We start from the raw sequence: 19,902 nt of genomic DNA, 5'->3' as shown, positions 1-19,902 counted from the left end.
GTTTTCTCTTACTTAAAACAAATATGTGTAGGCTTATGATTCAGAATAAATCAATAAAAAGTCACAAGTATATCACAATACAAGATATGTGTGTTGCTTCACCTTATAATGAAAATGGCAAGGGTTACACTTTTCAAAGGCCTCTTGAGTCATGGAAGATATTACAAATGTTACATAAGCCTGTTGAAGGTTACAGAAACAAAAACACTGTTTACAAGGTCCATACAATTGTGCATCGTTGTTTTAATTGAATAAATGCATGGACAATATGGTGGGTATCCCCCAACCAGCGCCACCCCCCAACATGAAGCAACTCTACAGTTCCACCTTAAAAATGTGGACGTAAGTAACCACTACAGGGGAAGGTCTCGCCCCCTCTCTCCCCCTCCCTCCAGTCGTACAGCTGCTAAATCTGAAGCGTGTGTGTGCATGTGTGTGTTTATAAAGTTGTTGAAGAATGGCTGTAATGAAGAGAGGTCCGGCATGCAGGCTGCTGTTTCTCAGCCGGCATTAAGGTATCCAACGGTTCATTTGCACTTGAAGGACATTTCACCATACGCAGTCAAATAAAAAATAGGTAAGTCTTTTTAATGTTTTTTTAGTGTGAAATACGTTTATGTTAGCTTTGTTTTGGACACTAAGTAGCAGGCTGCCTCATGTGTTCTTATTATTATTTCACACCAGAGGTTCATGGTATGCTGTGGTATGTCTCATTTCTCTTGAGGTCAATGCAAAGGTCAATCCAGCTCCTGTCTCTGACAACAGGAATGATAGGTGATCACTGTGGCCCACTGAAGGAGTAGCAGTTGTGGGCAAACCATGGGCAAATACTTCTATCCCAACAAATAGCCTCCATGAATACCCAATCTGGCTTCATGTCTTTAAATAGTTTGTCTGTGCCTGGAAATAGTTTCTGTCCCAGCTTGATAAAACATGCTCTAAAAAATACTCCTAACCTATGGAAAAAATACTCCTATCCTATGGAAGTACTGCTTGCCAGAGTACTTGAGAGGCAGGATAATTATATGATTCAGGGTTAGCATCATAAATAGGCATTTCAGGTGTTTCCTGATCCCTGAGTTATGGACTCATATTGAGCAATTCCTCAGACCACAAACAGATTATTTAAAGCGTCTTATGTTGCAGCAGTGGCTCAATCTGTCTGCAGTTTTCACATTTGAACAGATTCTAGGTATGAACACATTACACACGTCTGTCCATTCGTAGTGGAGCCTCTGACTCAAGTTACTGTTAGGATGATGTGTGTTTTAACAGCTGTGTTGCTGACCCCTGAACCACAACATGGACAGTTTGTTCAGATGAAAGTGTCCACGAATGCATCCCAAACAGGAACTTTCCAAGAAGCTCCTTTGATTTTCAACGTCATGTTCCAGATTTCATTTACAAGGAATCTGTAAACGTGGTAAACTCCTGTTTTACTCTCTAGTCCACACAGCTGGTGTAACCAAATGTTTGGACGGCATCACATTAGCTGTATTCAGTGATGTAGACTTACATTTTATGTTAAAGGGGGCCTAATATGCTTATTTCAGCATCATATTTGTATTTTGTGCCTCTACTGTTTCCATGCTTTAATGTTCAAAAATGTCTATTTTTCTCATACTGCCTGCCTGTGCTGGGGCACCTTTTTTCTCCTCAGTCAAAGGCTTAGAGATGTCCCGCCCCTTAGCCTATCACATACAATGTGTTGGAGCGCTAGCCAATAGAAGTGTGACGGTTACATAGTGATGTCACTATGTTCCTAAAGAAAACAAATTAGTCCAATGGAGGTGTTTCAGGCAGGGGGGGAGTATTTGGGAGAGAACCCCCTCCTGAGGGAACTTCTTTTACCCTTTGAAGACCATTTACATCGACAAAAACCAATAAAACATTACAAATATATTGTGTTTACTGTCATAGACCCAAATAAATCACAATTAAGAAACTGGACTTAAAGATGTTTTACTTTTTTTATCCTTAAAAACTCAAACTGATAAATGAATTATTAAGATAGTTGGTGATTCATTTAATAGTTCACTAATAAATTCATCTTTGCAGATCTAGCGGCGATAACTTTGTCTTTATTTGGCTCCCAGGTTGTTCTTTGAGACAGGAGTCCAAATAAAAGTGTGAAAGATTTTCCTGTAACACATTCTTCTTTGTTTTCTGTCCGTGCAGTTGTTGTGAGAGATGACGTCGGAGGGGAAGTATGCAGACATCATGCAGGACCCTCTGTTCATCCAGGAGAGCGACGAGGTGTACAGAAACCCCACTGAGGTGAAGATGAGTCAGATCGTGCTGCCGTGCCACGCCAATCACTGCGGAGAGCTGAGCGTCGGCCAGCTGCTGAAGTGGATGGACTCCACAGCCTGCTTGTCTGGTAGGAAGACATCAGAAAACCTCCTACTTGTTTCTTTTAAACTCTGAGTACTTCTTCTTGCAGCTCAGCATCACAACATGTAACTGATAATAACTGCACATGGAGACCATCTGCAACTCTGAACATGCACCATGGTTATCTAATTATATCCCATCATGGAAACTGAGATGCAGTTTATCAGAGGTCCCACAGCCAAGATTTGAAACCATGCTCTTGAAAGGGGGGTCCCTTTTTTTATAGTAAGCATTTAGTCAAAGTCAACTTTAATGTCAATCTTTCAGTTTGTGTGTACAGAGAGATCGAAATGACGTTTCCAACAATCCCGAATACAAAAATACAATTATACAGATATGTATATCCTATATACACAATCAACAGACACATTTACACATATGCACACATTAAGATACAAAACACAACAATCAATATACAAAATAACAGTCACTTCAATATCAATATCTTTGGGAATGTCTAAGGTATTGTCCATAGCAGCGTAAACATTTGTTTACATAGATAAACAGGTGTGCAACTGTGTGTCTTAAACATACCCCAAAAGCTCATCTAAATGCATCACTGAAACACGTGTACCAAAGCATGAGAAGTTATTTTGTCAAGTTGTGTTTGCTTATCTGTTTGAGGGTTGCATATTAGACCATGAATGCTCTGTTTGTAGTCTTGACTTTGTCTTGGTGTTCTTAAAGTCTCCTCTACTCTCCCTGAAACTATAAGGTACTTTGGTACGGTAACAAATTGTTGTTCAGATAATTTTTTTGTTGAATTGCTGTTTCAAAGTGCATGGTCATTGGAGCTCTAAACTTTCTGTTACAAATTCATTGTTATACCAGGAGTAGGCAATACTACTGTATCTACAATCAGGAGAAATGTCATATTTGGATAGATGTACAGCAAAACATAGCAGAATTTAGTTTGAAAAACTGTTAAAAATGTACAAGAAGGTCTGTTTCGGGTTACTTTAGCCAAATTAGATATTGAATATCACAATAAGGTCCAATATTAATAAAAGATTTGTGTTAATTTATTTGCAGCATTACTTTTGGAATCCAGATTTCCTTTTGGATTTAGGGTCCCTGTTTTCATATTATGGTATATCTATACACAAGCAACAGATAGCACTTACTTACCTATGAATCTTTTACGTATGATGATATAGTACAATTAAATGCATTCGAATTTTAATATTTGTGTGTGAAAGATTATTTCTGTATGCCTTTCTATATGCACATATTAACATTTTACAAGCTTTCAGTTTGCCTGAATTGAATAGGCACTATTTAAATATTTGTTTAATCTCTCCTCGTCCAGCTGAGAGACATGCAGGTTGTTCCTGTGTCACTGCCTCTGTGGACGACATCCTTTTTGAGCACACAATAGGGTGAGATATTAACCCCTATTTTGCTCTCTCTGTGCTGTGTCTCCACTTGATTATTATGTTTTACACAGATTGTGTTGCTACTATAACCACTGCTGCGTGTTGACAGTAAGCGTCTGTCTGTTTTACACCAGGGTGGGAAATGTAGTCAACATCATAGCAAAGGTCAACCGAGCCTTCACATCCAGCATGGAGGTTGGTGAAATACAGTTTTTTATTTCTACACATTGAACGTATAATTTCAGAAAAACATGTGGTGGTTCTTTTCATTTCAGGTGGGTATTGTGGTGAATTGCGAGGACCTTTACGCTGACAGGCAGTGGAAGGTTTGCCATGCCTTTGCCACCTTTGTTGCCCGACGAACTGGAGCTGGGAAGGTAAGGGATAAGAACTAATATATGGATGTTTTACTGAAGCTGGTTCAACATCTCCTGAGTTTGTTTATGTGCGTGCAGGTTCAGCTGAAGCAGGTGCCCCCTCGCACACAGATGGAGCAGATGGAGTACAGTCTGGCAGCAGAGCGGAGGAGGATGAGGCTGATCCACGCTGAGACCATTACAGACTTACTGAACAGCAGCACAGCGCAACTGGGTAAAGGCTGTAGGCATACGGCTTTAAATCACTGCACACATGCACCATTTAAAAATCAGTTTGTACTTATTTGGGATGTTGCTGCCAGGAAAGCAATCACAAAGAAATGGCTCAAACCAAACAGCCCATCTATAGATGATTGATACGATGTAATTTATGAGATCATTGTAATGGAAAGAATAACCTTCTCTATCAGCCTCCAGGAACTTAAGTTTGAGGACATTTGAGAGAAATGGAAAGTGTATATTACCCCGATACGCCCTTCTTTTGTTTAAAGGGGACCTATCATGCAAAATGCACTTGGTGATGTCTTTTATACATAAATATGTGTCCCCGGTGCGTCGGGAAACTCACGCAGCGTCAGAAAATAAAACCCTCTCTCTTTTCCTCCGTACCCAAATCTTTTAAAAACGGGTGTACAACGAGCGGATACAGATGTCCATCCGCTGTGACGTTGGCGGACCCACAGAAAGTTGCTATCAGAAACAATGCCTGACGTGTTTTGGACGTCTTTATTTACATTCGCAAGCCTCGCTAACACTCAGAGCTAACCTGTACTGGAGAGCACATGTGTTTTTAAAAAGCAGGAAATTAAAAAAGGAACTCATCTTGTGATAAACCTGCAAGAGAAAAAGCATTTGAGCTCCATACTGTTTCAGAAATAATCCTTGACGTGGTTTAAACAGGATGGCGTTTTATCACAACAGAATTTAACTTTATCTCCGGTAGAATTCTGATCAGGCATTAGCTCCGCCTCCTCTTCTTTTCTTTTTTTCAATGGACCTTTTAAGCTATGGCTCAAACCCCTCTTTTCCCCCTGGAAAAGAGGGGTTTGAGCAGTATGAGGCATGGGTGATGGGTGATCTGTTTGGTATTTTGAACAAAAAACTTCACAGACATGTTTTGTATAGGTATGGCCCTACCATATATTTTTCAAATATAGCATGATAGGTCCACTTTAACTGTTTGAATCTTTTATTTAATGATCTATACTGTCAATGTTTTATATTGAAAAGGAAACACCCCATGTTCTTGTGTGCTTATTGTTGTTGTTTTGTCAAGAAAAAGAAAAAAGACGGACCACTCTGTAAAACTATTTAATTACATATATGTACACTGAAGTTGAAATGTGATCAAAAAAAATAAATAAAAATCTGATTGATTTAAGCTCTTTGTTTTTCCTGCCCCTCACCAGGAGAATGTCAGGAGTACCAGGACGCTGTGCCGGCTGAGCGGACCCGGGTGGAGAGTGTGGAGCTGGTGCTGCCGCCACATGCTAACCATCAGGTCAGCACCTTCGGAGGACAGATCATGGCCTGGATGGAGAATGTAGCTACAATTGCAGCAAGGTCTGTACCTAATGTTCTAGTTTCCCTTAGTTTGTCTCGAATAAGACTTAATCTAGCTTTAAAGGAATAGTTTAACACTTTGAAAAACTGCCAATACAGCTTTTTTTCACTGAGTTGGACATGCAGCTACAGCCAGCAGTCGCTTAGCTTAGACTGAAGACCGGAAACAGGGAGAAACCGCAGGAAATATATTGTATCAAAATACACCGGCCAGCACGTTATGTCTTATTTCTTTATCAAAGACAAGTTGTGGTTAAACAGGGAAAAATGTGTTGGACAGTTTCTTGGCAAAACACATTGACTTCTTGGTGCTTTTCTTTGAGACTCCAGGAAGTCACTGCAACCGGCGAAGACTCCAAACTCCTTTAAAATAACAAACGGTCTTTTTTGCATTTGTTTATATGCATTAATCAAATAAGATGAATTATGGAAATTGAGCATTAGAGATGCTGGTAGGTAGGTTGTATTGCTTTTGAACAGAACCCGCTTTTCTCTTCTCTTTGTCCTCACATTTAACAGGGAAATGTGAGAATGGCATCCGTTTCCTCACATAACATCCAACATGAAAACAAATAAGCTTGTTTGTAGAAATGTCAAATCAACCTTAGTTTGCTCAAGCTTTTGTAATAAGACTAAGGTTAAAAAAAATCAACACGTAACAAACTACAAACACTTTTCTCTGTTTTCCTTTTTATTTTCATCTAGTCGCTTGTGTAACGCTCACCCGACCTTGAGGTCCATAGACATGTTCCATTTCCGTGGTCCGTCTCACATTGGTGACAGACTGGTACTGAAAGCCATTGTGAACAATACCTTCAAGCAAAGGTGAGTTTACACATTATGAAAGAAACTAAAGAATGAAGCAAATATCTCTCAAATCATCCACTTTAGGTTTGCAATGTATTCCTTAAACAAGGCTTTTACATTCTAAAATGTGTTCATACTGTACGTCTGTGTATGTTTTCTGAACTGCACTTAATTATTGTGCTGTAGCATGGAGGTGGGAGTGTGTGCTGAGGCCTACAAGGGTGGGGAACCTCTCCGCCACATAAATAGTGCCTTTATGACCTTTGAGGTGCTGGACAGTGACAGGAAACCGTGCACGGTGCCACGGATACGACCTGAGCCTGTGGTGAGTTTTCTTAGTGTCCTGTAGCTTCCTGAAAGTCCATGATGAGCAGTAATGTATAGAGCCAAAAAAAGCAAGTATGTACTTCATAAAGTAAGGATCCCTTTGTGAGGATTTCATATTATGTTCTACAGGATGGAAAAAGACGATATCAAGAAGCTGTTGCCAGAAGGAAGATTCGCCTTGACCGGTTAGTATCTCCCTTTAAGTTAAGATAAGATAATCCTTTATTAGTCCCACAGCAGAAAAACAGATAGTAAACCGCAAGAGGTTGACCATGCAGATACAGATATGTGTATTGCTTTCAGCGTAAAGGTCGCTTCATATGCTTTTTCTATGTTCCTAAAGCCATCCTTGAACTGTCGTCTTGTCAACTAGGGCAAGATGCATAGATGGAATCAAATCTATAGAACAGTATGTCTGGCCTTAAGTTGCCCTTTGTCAAGTTTGACTCAATAGAAATCATAATAAACAACAAATACATTGAAAAAATAATAATATATGTTATTTGGAGCCGCCTTTCACGACACCTAAGGACACCGTACTATTCAATAAAAGGTTAAAAACAGCAAAACATGATGAAAACACAAGCAGGGCAAACAAAGAAGACGCATACACAAAATGTAGTCTATGATTACAATGTAAAGGCATTGGAAGTCGTACATAAAGAGTCGTTATTTCTTTGCTTTGTCCGACAGAATCTATTACAATATTCTGCAGCGGCGAATGACTTGGCAGAAAAGCATATTACAGCTGAGCAGACCTGACACTGTTTGGCATAATAACCTCATTGTTCAACTGTGAAATACCCTGCCTCCAGTATAATCTGTATTCCACTATTTGTTAACAAAATGTGTTGGCTCATTGCTAGAATGAAAAGCTTTATATTGGATAGCTTTTCTGGTTTTTTCTGTTGTCCCTGAGTCATTGTGCCCTGCATGTTTACAGGAAATACATCCTCTCCTGCAAGCAAGCTGAAGTGCCCGTCTCTGTGCCTTGGGAGCCAAGTAACCAGGTATTGGTATTTTCTGGCACACACACTTGTTGAGTCTAGATTTTGCCAATATATTCAGACTGTGCCTTTTGTTTTTTTAGATGTACCTGAGCTTCAATAATGTAACCGCACTGAAACTAATGGATACCAGAAACAACTGGGTATTAACTTCTGAGAAAAACAAGGTCAGTAATGTTTGTATTAGCTTCCAGGATATAGATTTTTAAACGGTTACAGATGTTGTGAATCCTCCATGCATTCTGATCTGTATTGTGTTGGCTGCACCGTCACAGTGTCTGCCCTGGAGGAAGGCCCATATTTTTCAATTAAATCGTGGAATAATGCAAGATAAGTAAGAAAACGTTGTCTAAAGCTAAAACCTTCAGCCTTCCTCTGATCCAACCGTCTCGAAAAGTCATTTTAGAGATTTTGAGAATAAGACTTGAATGTACCCTCAAAATATGTATAATTACCATATTTATAATCTCTCATGCACCCACCAGCTAATGGAGCAGTTTTGACAGCATCAAACTCGATGTGCGTACGTTGGAATAATGTGAAATCCTATTTATAGACACAGAACTAACGTCACGTTGTGTTTTTGCTGTGTTCTTAGGTCAGACTGTACACGCTGGAGGAAAACCACATGCTCTGTTTCAAGGTGGAGATGAACGTCAGCGTAGCAGCTGAGCAGACGTTCCACCTCCTGTCAGACCTGAGGAGGAGAAAGGAGTGGGACCCGGTCTATGAGTCAGTGTGAAAACAGTTATCTGGTGCAAGACTATTAACAGTTAATCCAATCGTGGATTAGCTTTAAGGATAATTCTGATGTTTTTTATTGTCAGCAAATCACAAAAAAACACTAACAAGGGGTCAGAGAATGCAAAAATCCACAAATCAACAGTTTCCTTAAAGAAAGGTTTAGTAATTTCCTTAAATAGCAGGCAATTGTACCTCAAACAAGAGTGTTTCTTATGGGACTATTTTCATTTGGTGAGTATTTACCATAGGTATTTACGTCAGTAGGATGGTGTATGTGGGATCGAGTAAAAAAAAAAAGAAAAGAGACAAGGCATCCATTGTGATTTATTGTAATGGTGTGGATTATTGCTCCAAATGTGGAACATTAATAATAATATTAATAATTGAACTGTTGGTTTTTGATTTTTTTTTCCATTCACTTTTTGACACCAGGAGGAATGAAAAATATGACCAGCCTTACATATTTAAATTCCTTTTTTAAAGGGGACCTATCATGCAAAATGATGATATACATGAATATGTGTCCCCGGTGTGCCAGGGAACTCACCAAGTGTCAGAAAACACAACCCTCTCTCTTTTCCTCCTTACCCAAATCTCTAAAAACAGGGCTGCAATGGAGCTGATTATTATTTGAATTTTTCTGACGTCAGAAAAGGGGGTGCTCCGCCTATATGGGCAACTCTCCACCTATCAGGGGAATGAGAGACCGCTCGAAAGCGCTGGAGACGCTGTAGTACATATGCCAGGCCTGTAGGTGGCGCTGTAGTCTGCCACAAAAGCAGAATCAGCCCTCACAAAGACAGGGCTGGAAAAGAGCAAATAGAGCGAAATGAGGCATGGCTAAAATGCATGATCTGTTTGGTATTTTGAATAAAAAACTTCACAGATATGTTTTATATAGGTATGGCCCTACAATATATTTCAAATATAGCATGATAGGTCCACTTTAAATATAACAGTAACAGCAACCAACCAAACAAACAGTGATAAAGTCAGATTATATGTTGTGTCTGCATGAAATAAAAACCCTTTGTATGTTTGCACATACAGTATTAAACGCTAACACTGTGCCGCTGCAGCTGTTATTTGTAGTGGATGTTACAGTTACAATTATCGAATTATTAACAGATTAATTGTCTTGAGTGATAAAGACAGCAGCGCAATACGTTGACTCTACATCTTAATATTATTATTATCATCTGATGCTTAATCCTTTGTGTGCAGGGAGTGTGAGTATATCAACCAGGCAGATGAGGAGGACACTCTTTATCGCGTGGCCACACCGTCCGTCAGCAAACGGGGCAACGGCCAGGACTTTATCTTGCTGGCATCTAGGAGGATCCCATGTGACGCCAGGTCAGTGACACTTCTTTAATTATTTCTCTGCTGTATTTATTTCATTTTCTCTTGCATTTCTTGATTTCCGTTTCCACCTTTTTATATGATATATTTATGCAACCAGTTATTGCATTACTGCTTGCTCCTTCATAAAGTCTCATGATGGTATCCCTGCTCCTCTCAGAGACCCGTATCTGATCGCTCTGCGCTCCGTCACTCTGCCTACTCACCCCCCCACGGAGGACTACACCAGAGGAGAAGTGCTCTGCGCCGGCTTCACAATCTGGGAAGAGTCCAGCACTGTCACAAAGGTTGGCACTTCAGCATGCCGCGTGCCATGAGCTCATCACTGCATTAGCACTAACGATTCATCACTGCAGAGCTAGGAACAGACAGGCTGCTGTGGTTTACTGCACCACATGTGACCTGTAAGAGCCACTTACACACAGAGATTAGATTATACTTTATTGATCCCACATTGGGAAATAGTTTTGTCATAGCAGTATGTAAACAAAGCATTCCACATGAATTAAAATTTAAATAAAATTGAAAATAAACAGTAAATATATATATCAACACAAAATATATACTGTATTTAATAAATATAGAGTTTAAGTTAGTCTAGACATATTTTATATTTGAAAAAATATGTTTATATTGGCATGACAGATCAGATATTAAAATGAATACCACCATTTTTGTATAGTTCGGTATGTATTGATGTTATTGGAGTATGAAAAGGTCATGCTTCTGTTATTATCATTATTTAAGACAGGTGATAGGGGCCGCAATGCAGCTTTCTGTGCACATGTCCAAAATAGTATAAAGAGTACATGTTATATTTTTCTCATATTGCCTGTGCTGCAGCACCTCTTTTCACCCTCTGTCTGAAACCAGAGCCCAGTCTGCTCTGATTGGTTAGCTGGCCGGCTCTGTTGTGATTGGTCAACCTCTTAGAGATGTCCCGCCCCTTAGCCTATCACGTACAATGTGCTGATGCGCTAGCCAATAGAAGCCAAGTGCTACAAAGTGATGTCACTATGTTACAACAGTTAAAGAAAAAACTTAGTTTGCTAAACGTCCACTTTATGATCTGATGTGTTTTTGTTTCAGATCACCTACTACAACCAGGCCACTCCGGGTGTCCTCCCCTACATCTCCACAGACATCGCAGGACTCTCCTCCAGTTTTTCCAGCACTTTCTCAGCCTGTAGTCACTTCCTGGAGGCCAACAAGGACAGCCCGGCTGCTCTGCCTCTGTCTGCACTGACACACAGCATGGCCTCCCTACAGGTGGACCAGAAGCACCAGCAGGAAGGATTAGCATGAAGTCTCACACATACTTGAATGTACTGTACGTGTCCTACCCTGAGATTACAAACATATTGTCAATTGGTTTGTATGTTCTTTAAAGTCCAACTGTTTGACTTTGTTTATTCTGAAAATGAGAATAGTTCTCTTGAAATAATAACATGTTTTAAGTCTTGCAACTTGTTTTAAGCAAGATGAATACGTATGAAGCAAGAGTGCACAATGCGTCTGAGCCGTTCTTGGATTATAAGATTTACGTTTTCTTAGAGCTAATATATAAGGAAAACCTATTGTACTATACTAATTTATAGATCAATTAATCATATTTTGATTTAAGTATTTAACACAATCTTTGAATCGTGAGAAAGCCATGTTTATTATGGTATTGCCAGTCTTTTAGTCTAAACTGTGATGTGTCAATCAGCCTCTTGTTATATGTTATTTTCTACCTCCTGAATAAAGTGTTTCAATTATTTGATCAAGACTTTGTGTCTGAGTAGGCCAAGATGAACATTTATTGTGTAATGATGCTTTTATTTTGAAATGTATGTATTTTAGAGGACAACTCTTGCACTGATTGTATGATATATGTTGACATTTAATGGCTGAGTATCTCACATGGCAAGCTGTCTTGATTTGAACTGAAACAATAAACACAATGGACCAGTGGATTCTTCTCATTTAGCCACCTCCCTCACCCTGCATTCCTCCATTCTTATTCTTATCTTATCTTATCTTATTCCTTGACCATTTTCAAGGCAAACAGCTGCAGCTCTACTCCACTTGTGATGTTAGTGTTGTTAGGTGCTCAGGACAGAGGAGTAGTTTGAAGTCCAAGTGAAACAGAAAGGTGGTTATATTTGGAATCATAGCTTTCCATGTATTTTGTTTGTTCCATAATTCCTGCTATGATATCATCACTTCCTGGACAGCAAAACAGGGAAGTGCATAAGTAACAGCGTTGGAATGTGACAAAGTACATGTACTCAATTGTTGTACTTAAAAACGCCCTATACTGTAGTGTTATGCTTTTGGAGTTTTCCCTTACCTGTAGAAAGTTATATAGGTTTTTTGTGCATGTCAATTGTCTGCAAAGGCAACACTTCTATAGGCTAGAGCTCCAGCACATTGCAAGTGTAGAGGCTCTAAATACAAATATGAACCTTAAAATAAGCATATTATGTCCTCTTTAAGGACTTTTTGACATACTTGTTGTGGGGGAAACTTCTGAGGCAATTGAAGCAAATTGGCGTCAGGACTCAAAGAGACACGAGAAGAGCTGGAGCTTTGATGGCAAACACTAATGGTTTATTTGGAGCTTCGGCCGGAGAATTCACAAGACATATCAAAGGGTCACGGTCTGACCACACGGTTGAGATGCCACACCAATTCTGATGAACCATCCTGTAGCTCGAAGTTTTAACTAGTTCAGAGTGTAATAATCAACATTCTTCAATAGATAGACTAAACAGCTGAGGACACTGAATCACATTTGTTTTCGCTTATGGCTCGGGTCATCTACACCCCGAGAAGGATGTGTTCCAGGTGTCCCACAACAATAGCTATTTCTGAAAGAGAGTTGCCCGGTCATAAACTGGTAACAACAATAACTTGCTAGGGCAGCCCCTCCTTATGGGAGATAACAGCTGCTCAAGGTTGGTCAGCTGTGTGTCAGAGGGTAAACATGTAGGGCGAAATTATTCCCTGACACTCTTTACTCAAGTATTTCCATTTCATGTTTAATGTACTTCATCTGCATTGTGAAGCTTAATATTGAACTCCTATACATGTATCACTCATAGTGACTATAATTTATTTAAAAAAAAAAAATAATGTAATGTGATACAGGACTGTTATCTTATGATATCTTATAGTATTTCAGGAAGTTCCTAAAATTGGCTTCACATTTACAAACTCCAACATTAAAATTAAAGGACACGTTTAGTGATGAAAATATCATTATAATATCATATAACCCTGTAAAAATACTTGGTACTGCATAGGCTACTTGGTACTTTTGATACATTAAGTAGCCTACTTTTGGCTGATAATGAAATTAAGTTAAGGATCTGAGTATTTCTCCCTCCACTGATGCATTCAAGATTAAAACATGTATTGCACGTTATCCTGAGAGTACTGTGTGACATTTCATGTAAAACTGATGTTGTCAAACACAAGCGAGCCGACTCATTCTGTGAAATTAGTCGGTCTAAATGTGTTCTGCTGGCCTGCAGCTTGTTGCTTGCTGCCAGGTCATACCACTCTGCAGGTCACTGTGTGTGCCTGTGTGCTATTCTCGTTGACTTTCTATAACAGATCGAATGGGATGGCTTGGAGTGAGCGCTGATGAAGGCCCTTGGTCAGTGAGGCAAGCTGCCCCCCCTCCTCCCGAGGGCCTTCATCAGCGCTCACTCCAAGCCATCCCATTCGATCTGTTATAGAAAGTCAGCCTGCACCTGCCTGTCCCTGCTGGCTCTTAACACGTCCAACAGCCTCCATCTGAGCCCTTCTGTCAGAGTGTCTTCTCCCTGATGCTCTGAGCACTTTAGCTCCATAGACTGGTTTCCAACTAGCAGCCGTGTGGACAGAGCTCTGTGAGCTACAAACAGCTTTATCTTAGTACTTTAAAGAGGCCATCATATGCTTTTTGGGGGTTTCTCTTTCCTGTAGTGTGTTAGGTTTTGTACATGTATATGGTTTGCAAAGGCTGAAATCTAGAGAGAGTTTGTCTCCCACACTACCTGAAAGAGCAGCTGACACATGGCCATGGTGACAGGCCCGGTTCTACGGGGGTGCATAAGGGTGCATTGCACCCTCAGTTGAGTCGTTTTGCACCCTCATTTGAAAAATGAAAAGTGAAAAATATTACATATATAATAACAATAAGAAGAAGAAGAAGAAGAAGAAGAAGAAGAAGAAGAAGAAGAAGAAGAAGAAGAAGAAGAAGAAGAAGAAGAAGAAGAAGAAGAAGAAGAAGAAGAAGAAGAAGAGAAGAAGAAGAGAAGAAGAAGAAGAAGAAGAAGAAGAAGAAGAAGAAGAAGAAGAAGAAGAAGAAGAAGAAGAAGAAGAAGAAGAAGAAGAAGAAGAAGAAGAAGAAGAAGAAGAATATAGTTGAAATAAAATAAATTGCAATTGTGGTTAAATAACATTGGCTGCTGCATTTATTTGGTGAATTTAAACGGTAAGTAGCGTTATTATGTCAGGTGCGCGTGACCTGTGCCGCTGCGCGTTCGTCATCTGCAAGGTGCTTACACAGCAGTCAATGATGGACATCAGAAAATGGTTAAAAAAAACAGCGCTTATCGCCAGCAGCAACACTGCATCTACTGCAGGTAATAACGGTTCAGATCATGGGGACATTACGTTACCCGCGGCCACTGTTGTGGACACTAACGCCCGCCTCGCCCACGGATGCGGAGCAGCCGTCTTCGTTGCCCCAAACACCGCCACCCGCCACCCCTCGGCGGCCCGCAAGTGCCAGAGGACCTCGGCAAAACAGAGCCTGCACAGGTATATTTAAAAAAGTACCCAACTCGCCTGTACAGTGGAGTAAGGCGCTCATTTTGCAGCTCATGGTTTCAAAACAGAGATTGGCTGGAATATTCATGTAAAAAAGATGCCATCTTCTGCTATGCATGTAGACATTTCGGTTCAAGTAAGGAAGATGCCTTCACCACAACTGGCTACAACAACTGGTGCCATCCTCTTGTACGTGACAAGGGGCTGGGAAGGCATGAATCAAGCAAAGAGCACATAGATCCATAGATCTCTTCATTTTGCTCTCAAAGTGCACCAGATTGATGCTTTTAACTTCAATATTTAAAAAAAAACTTCCCCGGGGATCATGCCCCCGGACCCCCCTAGAGGAGGTGAGGACCCCCCTAGAGGAGGTGAGGACCCCCCTAGAGGAGGTGAGGATCCTCCTAGAGGGTGTTAGGTCCACTCCCCACTTATAAAAATAGCACTTTACCACTGCACCCTCTTTAATCTCAGATGCACCCTGAGTCATTTTGTTCTGGAACTGGGCCTGCATGGTGACCACTGCAGATTACAATGACCTCCTTTTTATGTCTGGGCATTTAGAGGAGTTCACATTCAAAAGTTCAACACAACTCAATTGATGTGTTTGAAAGACTGATTTCATTAAATTCAAATTAGATTACTTAACATAGTTAGGCATAATTAAACCTGAGCAGAGGTATATTCTAACACTTGTGCAGGTTTGCAAGGCTGGTGAATTAGTTTCTAATCATATTTCAGACGCTCCCATTGCTAAAAATATGTTTTTTCTTAATATGACTGTGTATTTTGTTTAAAAGTGAACAGTTATGTATTGATAGTTCAAAACATGTAGCACAGTTGAAGAGATGAAGGTGCATCAAATAAAAAACAACATGTTCCTACAGACATGATAAAACATTGGCTGAGTTATTGGTCATCATCTCTGAATGTCCTGCAGATCCACCCACCCTCACCACCACATACTCCTGCACTCCCCGCCCAGAGCCGTACAATAATTAGGGTTGCACAATTCCGGGAATGGGAATAAACTGGGAATTTTCAAAAAAGAAGGTTGGCTCTTCTTGGGGAAAGTATATTTTAGCATAATCTTGACTAAAACAAACAGATGCCATTCAAGGACACTTGAATATCCATGCCATAGCACACTGCTTACTGCATGGCTATTGAGACCACACAAAGGTTCGCAACAGGCTCACAAATGTGAGAGTGGAAAAACTGGTTGGCATTCGGGCAAACCTAAGGCTCTTTGAGCCTGACACAGAGCCATCCTCATTCCTCAACAAGGCTTGACAGTGACACTGAAGAGGAAGACTCAGAGTTGGATGTTGATGAGGCCCAGGAAGCAGGGCCGGCCCTCGGCATAGGCAGTATAGGCGAATGCTAAGAGCATCAACCCATAGGGGGACGCCAAAAATTGGGGAGAACAAATAAAATAAAAGTTAGAAATAAAAAAAAAATTTTTTTTTAAATTTCATAACAACACAGTTTCCCGATTTTGGATCAACAAAGTACATCTTATTATCTTATACTAACAGAACTACGCCTATATTGCGTACAGTGCCCATAAACTATGGCACCCCCCCCCCCCAAATCAAGTTGAACCCAGTAAAAACCAGAGGTTTATGTGAAATTGTTATTTTTTTGAAATAATGGTAGGTTTTAATTTTATATTAGTGTTAATTTAAAATAAATCAAACTCCCAAAAAACGTACACAGTGTGCTTTTATTAACATTGGAATTTACTGTGTAAGCGGCCGCGGGGGGAGAGCTTTAGAGAGCTCTCCCCTGAAAGACTGAGAGGCTCTGATAACCTCAGCTCAGTGAGGTAAAGGCACACCTTTATATGATCATTATAGTTATAAAAAAATAAGAGAATAGGTGAAAAACAGGTATAAAATACTATATGACAGTACAAAAAAGTTGTTATTAATAAACAAGAATACAGTTTGAAAGGGGAGTGATTTGTAAAGTATCCATAAAGAAAAAGAAAATCTTACAGTTCTGTTTCATATCGTGTTGAGAGGTGTCCATAGATCTCCTAATGTTGCTCTCAAAGTGCACCAGATTGATGCTTTTAACTTCAATATTAAAAAAAAAAAGTCTTGGGGGGGCGCCAGCTAAAATCTTGCCTAGGGCAGCAAATTGGTCAGGGCCGGCCCTGCCAGGAAGAGCCCATTGAAAGGGTTTAGCAAAAATGCAGAGGATCGCTTGAAGGAAGATTTGCATGTTTAATGGGACTTTTTGGAGGGAGAAGGGCTCTTTTCATTTAACATTTTGAATGGGACTTTGTGGGGATTTTTGGATGGGGGGTGCATTTTTGTTCATTTTTTAATGAGTGGGGTTGGGGGGGATGAGTAATATTTAACTCAAAATTCCTCTTTACGTTCTTCAATGAAACAAATAATTGTTCAATAAAATAATTAAAACTTGTTCTGTTCTACTTTTTTTTTTTTAAAAGTCATGTTTTTTGTTTAATTTTGCATCGAATATTTCCAAAATTCCCCAGCTTAACTTCTCATGGAAACTTTCCGGAAATGTACCGGAAATGTTCCGCCCCTTTGCAACCCTAATCCCCACCTGGGTCATTCTACAGAAAAGGTGGAATCTGGGTGATACAAATCTGCTGAAATATATTCCTTCTAAAAACATCTAAAACCTGTTAAATAGCAATAAGTAACTCTTAACTTGATGAATCCACAACAAGTATTTTTATTTTTTTTATACTTTATACAAAGCTTATTTGTATAGGAATGTCACTGGTGTTACGTGTTACCAGGAAGAAGAGTAACACCGGTGACAATTTGGAGAAAACACTACCATTTTAACAAAATGGCTGCCATGTCAGACCAAATATGGCTACAGTCAATATCAAAATAGTTTAACTCTTCAATACAATACATTTTCCCATTCAAATGTTCACCCCTAGGGCTATGCAATGAGTAACACTAATGACAGACTTGAAAGACGCATGTAAAATTTGAAGATAAAATGACACCTTTAACAAACAAAGTAAGAAGTATCTGACTTTCCTTATCTCTTTGTCCACTGCACTGCCTCAAATGATCTGTTACAGGAGGCACTTCAGAGACAGTATATTATTTCAAAATAAAAGCGTTTTGTGTAGCAGTAACACCAATGACGTAATTTTTGTTACCATTTCAGTGTTATATTTAATGCTTCTAATGTTATGTAAATATAAATTAGATTTATTTATTGAAAAAAATCTTTTAAATTAAAAGTATAGGCTCCACTTCCATGTATGATCAAAAGGCAGTTCCTTGAACTTGGCATTTTAAATAAATTGCAATTTACGTATAAAACCATTTTTTATTTAGTACCATTGCAAAGACAATCTCTATTTATTCAACATATATAATGAATGTGAGTATTAGGTCAACGTCATGTATTTTGGTGTCTGCAAAAGTAAGTAGGCTTGTTTGAGACAAGCGAGACCTGCGCAGTTGCGATCAACGTCTTGCTAGTGCGTTGCATGATGGTTAGTCATTTTATGGAGTCAGATTTGGGTCAATATTCTAGCGCGTAAAACAAGCTACTCACGAGCGGAAAATGTGCTTTTACACGCGCATAAAATGACCCTCGCGCGCAGATTAAACCCCCGCGAGCGGCTCTGCGCAGAGGCGCTCGCGAGACAGCCCTCTTGCTCGCTTGCGGGAGTATCAGCCTCGCGGAGTCTGTCTACGCGCGCGTGAAAAGTTTCTGGCACTTTGGGGCGGAGCCACTGGACTTTTATTGACAGCTGCCAGGAAACCCGGAGTTGCCAGGTTTGATAAATGCCTGAACTACCAAGAGCCGAGGAGTGACGGCAGCAAAATCAGTTGGACGAGATTGAATGGTAAAGTTGTCCATAAAAAACTATTACATTCGTAAAGTGTACAGCTAATATATATATATATATATATATTAATTAATTTTATATAAAACAATATATTTTTGAGTGGGCTGTATCTGTCAAAAACTGCTAGCTAATGTCTGCTGTATGCACCTCCCTTACGAAATGAACTATAAATGAACTATAGTATTACTATAGTATAGGCTACTATAAGAGTTGTATAGTGTCCTATAGTAAGTTTGTAGTGTTCTGTAGTATTTTTCACCAGCTATTGTATTATTATAGTTTTTTCTGTAGTGCCATAGTAGCCCTATAATATTTCAATAGTAATACTATGTATCTAGATCTTTGTAGTATTCCTATATTATTTTAAATTGTATAGCTATAGTATAATATATAGTGTTTCTGTAGTTGTTTTTTGAACACACTATAGAACACTCCTATAGTATGATATTGTCATAATGAATGCATATTATTACTATAGTGTTTGTCAAAGTATTGCACTCCTAGAATTAATGTGTCATTTTTTTATATCAAATTAATTGATACACTCCTCGGCTCTTGGTAGTTTATCAAACCTGGCAACTTCGGGCTTCCTTGCAGCTGTCAATCAAAGTCCAGTGGCTCCGCCCCAAAGTGCCAGAAACTTTTCATGCGCGCGTAGACAGACTCCGCGAGCGAGTGATGCTGACACTCCCGCGAGGGAGCAAGAGGGCTGTCTCTCTCGCGAGTGAGCGCATAGCCGCTCGCGGGGGTTTAATCTGCGCGCGAGGGTCATTTCATGCGCGTGTAAAAGCACATTTTCCGCTCGTGAGTAGCTTGTTTTGCGCGCTAGAATATTGACCCAAATCTGACTCCATAAAAGACGCCCGTTGCCGCTTCAACGCTTCTGCCCATTCACTTTGAATGGGGTGACGTCACGATTCGCAGAACTGCATTGTGGGAGCAAAGCGTAGCTTCTCTCGCGGTGCTCGCTGCAAAAGTAGAGCAATGTTCTACTTTTGCCGCCTCGACGGAGGCGTCAGCCAATCAAATCCCGCGTATGCAAATCTGACATTCCAAGCGCTAGCCAATCAAACCGCGTGTATGTTGGGAGAGCCAGACCGCAGTTATTTCCCATATGTTAAAAAATGGAGGAGAAAATTATCGTGGCGGTACTATATGACCAGTCCCTCTTTACATACAGGGATACAAACCGGAGGAGCCAGGCATAGGGGGAGGTGGCAGAGACAGTGGGTGAAACTGGTAGGTTTTCGCCTGTTTGGGGAGTTTATATCCAGTGTACT

General features: G+C 40.0%; 1 protein-coding gene across 1 annotated transcript; it reads left to right on the top strand.

Moving 5' to 3' along the window:
* The first annotated feature begins 390 nt into the window (after positions 1–390).
* acot11b (acyl-CoA thioesterase 11b) lies at positions 391–11,915 on the top strand. Its single transcript, XM_034223641.1, has 16 exons — positions 391–577; positions 2,179–2,380; positions 3,704–3,773; positions 3,905–3,965; positions 4,046–4,147; positions 4,226–4,361; positions 5,557–5,710; positions 6,416–6,535; positions 6,704–6,842; positions 6,974–7,029; positions 7,788–7,854; positions 7,935–8,018; positions 8,450–8,583; positions 9,820–9,951; positions 10,118–10,244; positions 11,047–11,915. Exons 2-16 carry the CDS (start codon positions 2,191–2,193, stop codon positions 11,260–11,262), a joined length of 1,788 nt encoding a protein of 595 aa, XP_034079532.1. The 5' UTR covers positions 391–577; positions 2,179–2,190; the 3' UTR covers positions 11,263–11,915.
* Positions 11,916–19,902: the final 7,987 nt, after the last annotated feature.

This window comes from Gymnodraco acuticeps, unplaced genomic scaffold, assembly GCF_902827175.1.
Source record: "Gymnodraco acuticeps unplaced genomic scaffold, fGymAcu1.1, whole genome shotgun sequence".
Classification (NCBI taxonomy): Eukaryota; Metazoa; Chordata; class Actinopteri; order Perciformes; family Bathydraconidae; genus Gymnodraco; species Gymnodraco acuticeps.
Note: the sequence above shows the minus strand (reverse complement) of the source record. Positions and strands in the feature narration are given on the sequence as shown.

What these genes read in the sequence shown, in the direction of transcription:
- acot11b (XM_034223641.1), top strand. Translation starts at nt 2,191, where the DNA reads ATGACGTCGGAGGGGAAGTATGCAGACATCATGCAGGACCCTCTGTTC. An exon ending in GAGTGGGACCCGGTCTATGA is followed by an intron (nt 8,584 to 9,819) that starts GTCAGTGTGAAA and finishes CTTTGTGTGCAG; the next exon opens with GGAGTGTGAGTATATCAACC. An exon ending in AGGATCCCATGTGACGCCAG is followed by an intron (nt 9,952 to 10,117) that starts GTCAGTGACACT and finishes TGCTCCTCTCAG; the next exon opens with AGACCCGTATCTGATCGCTC.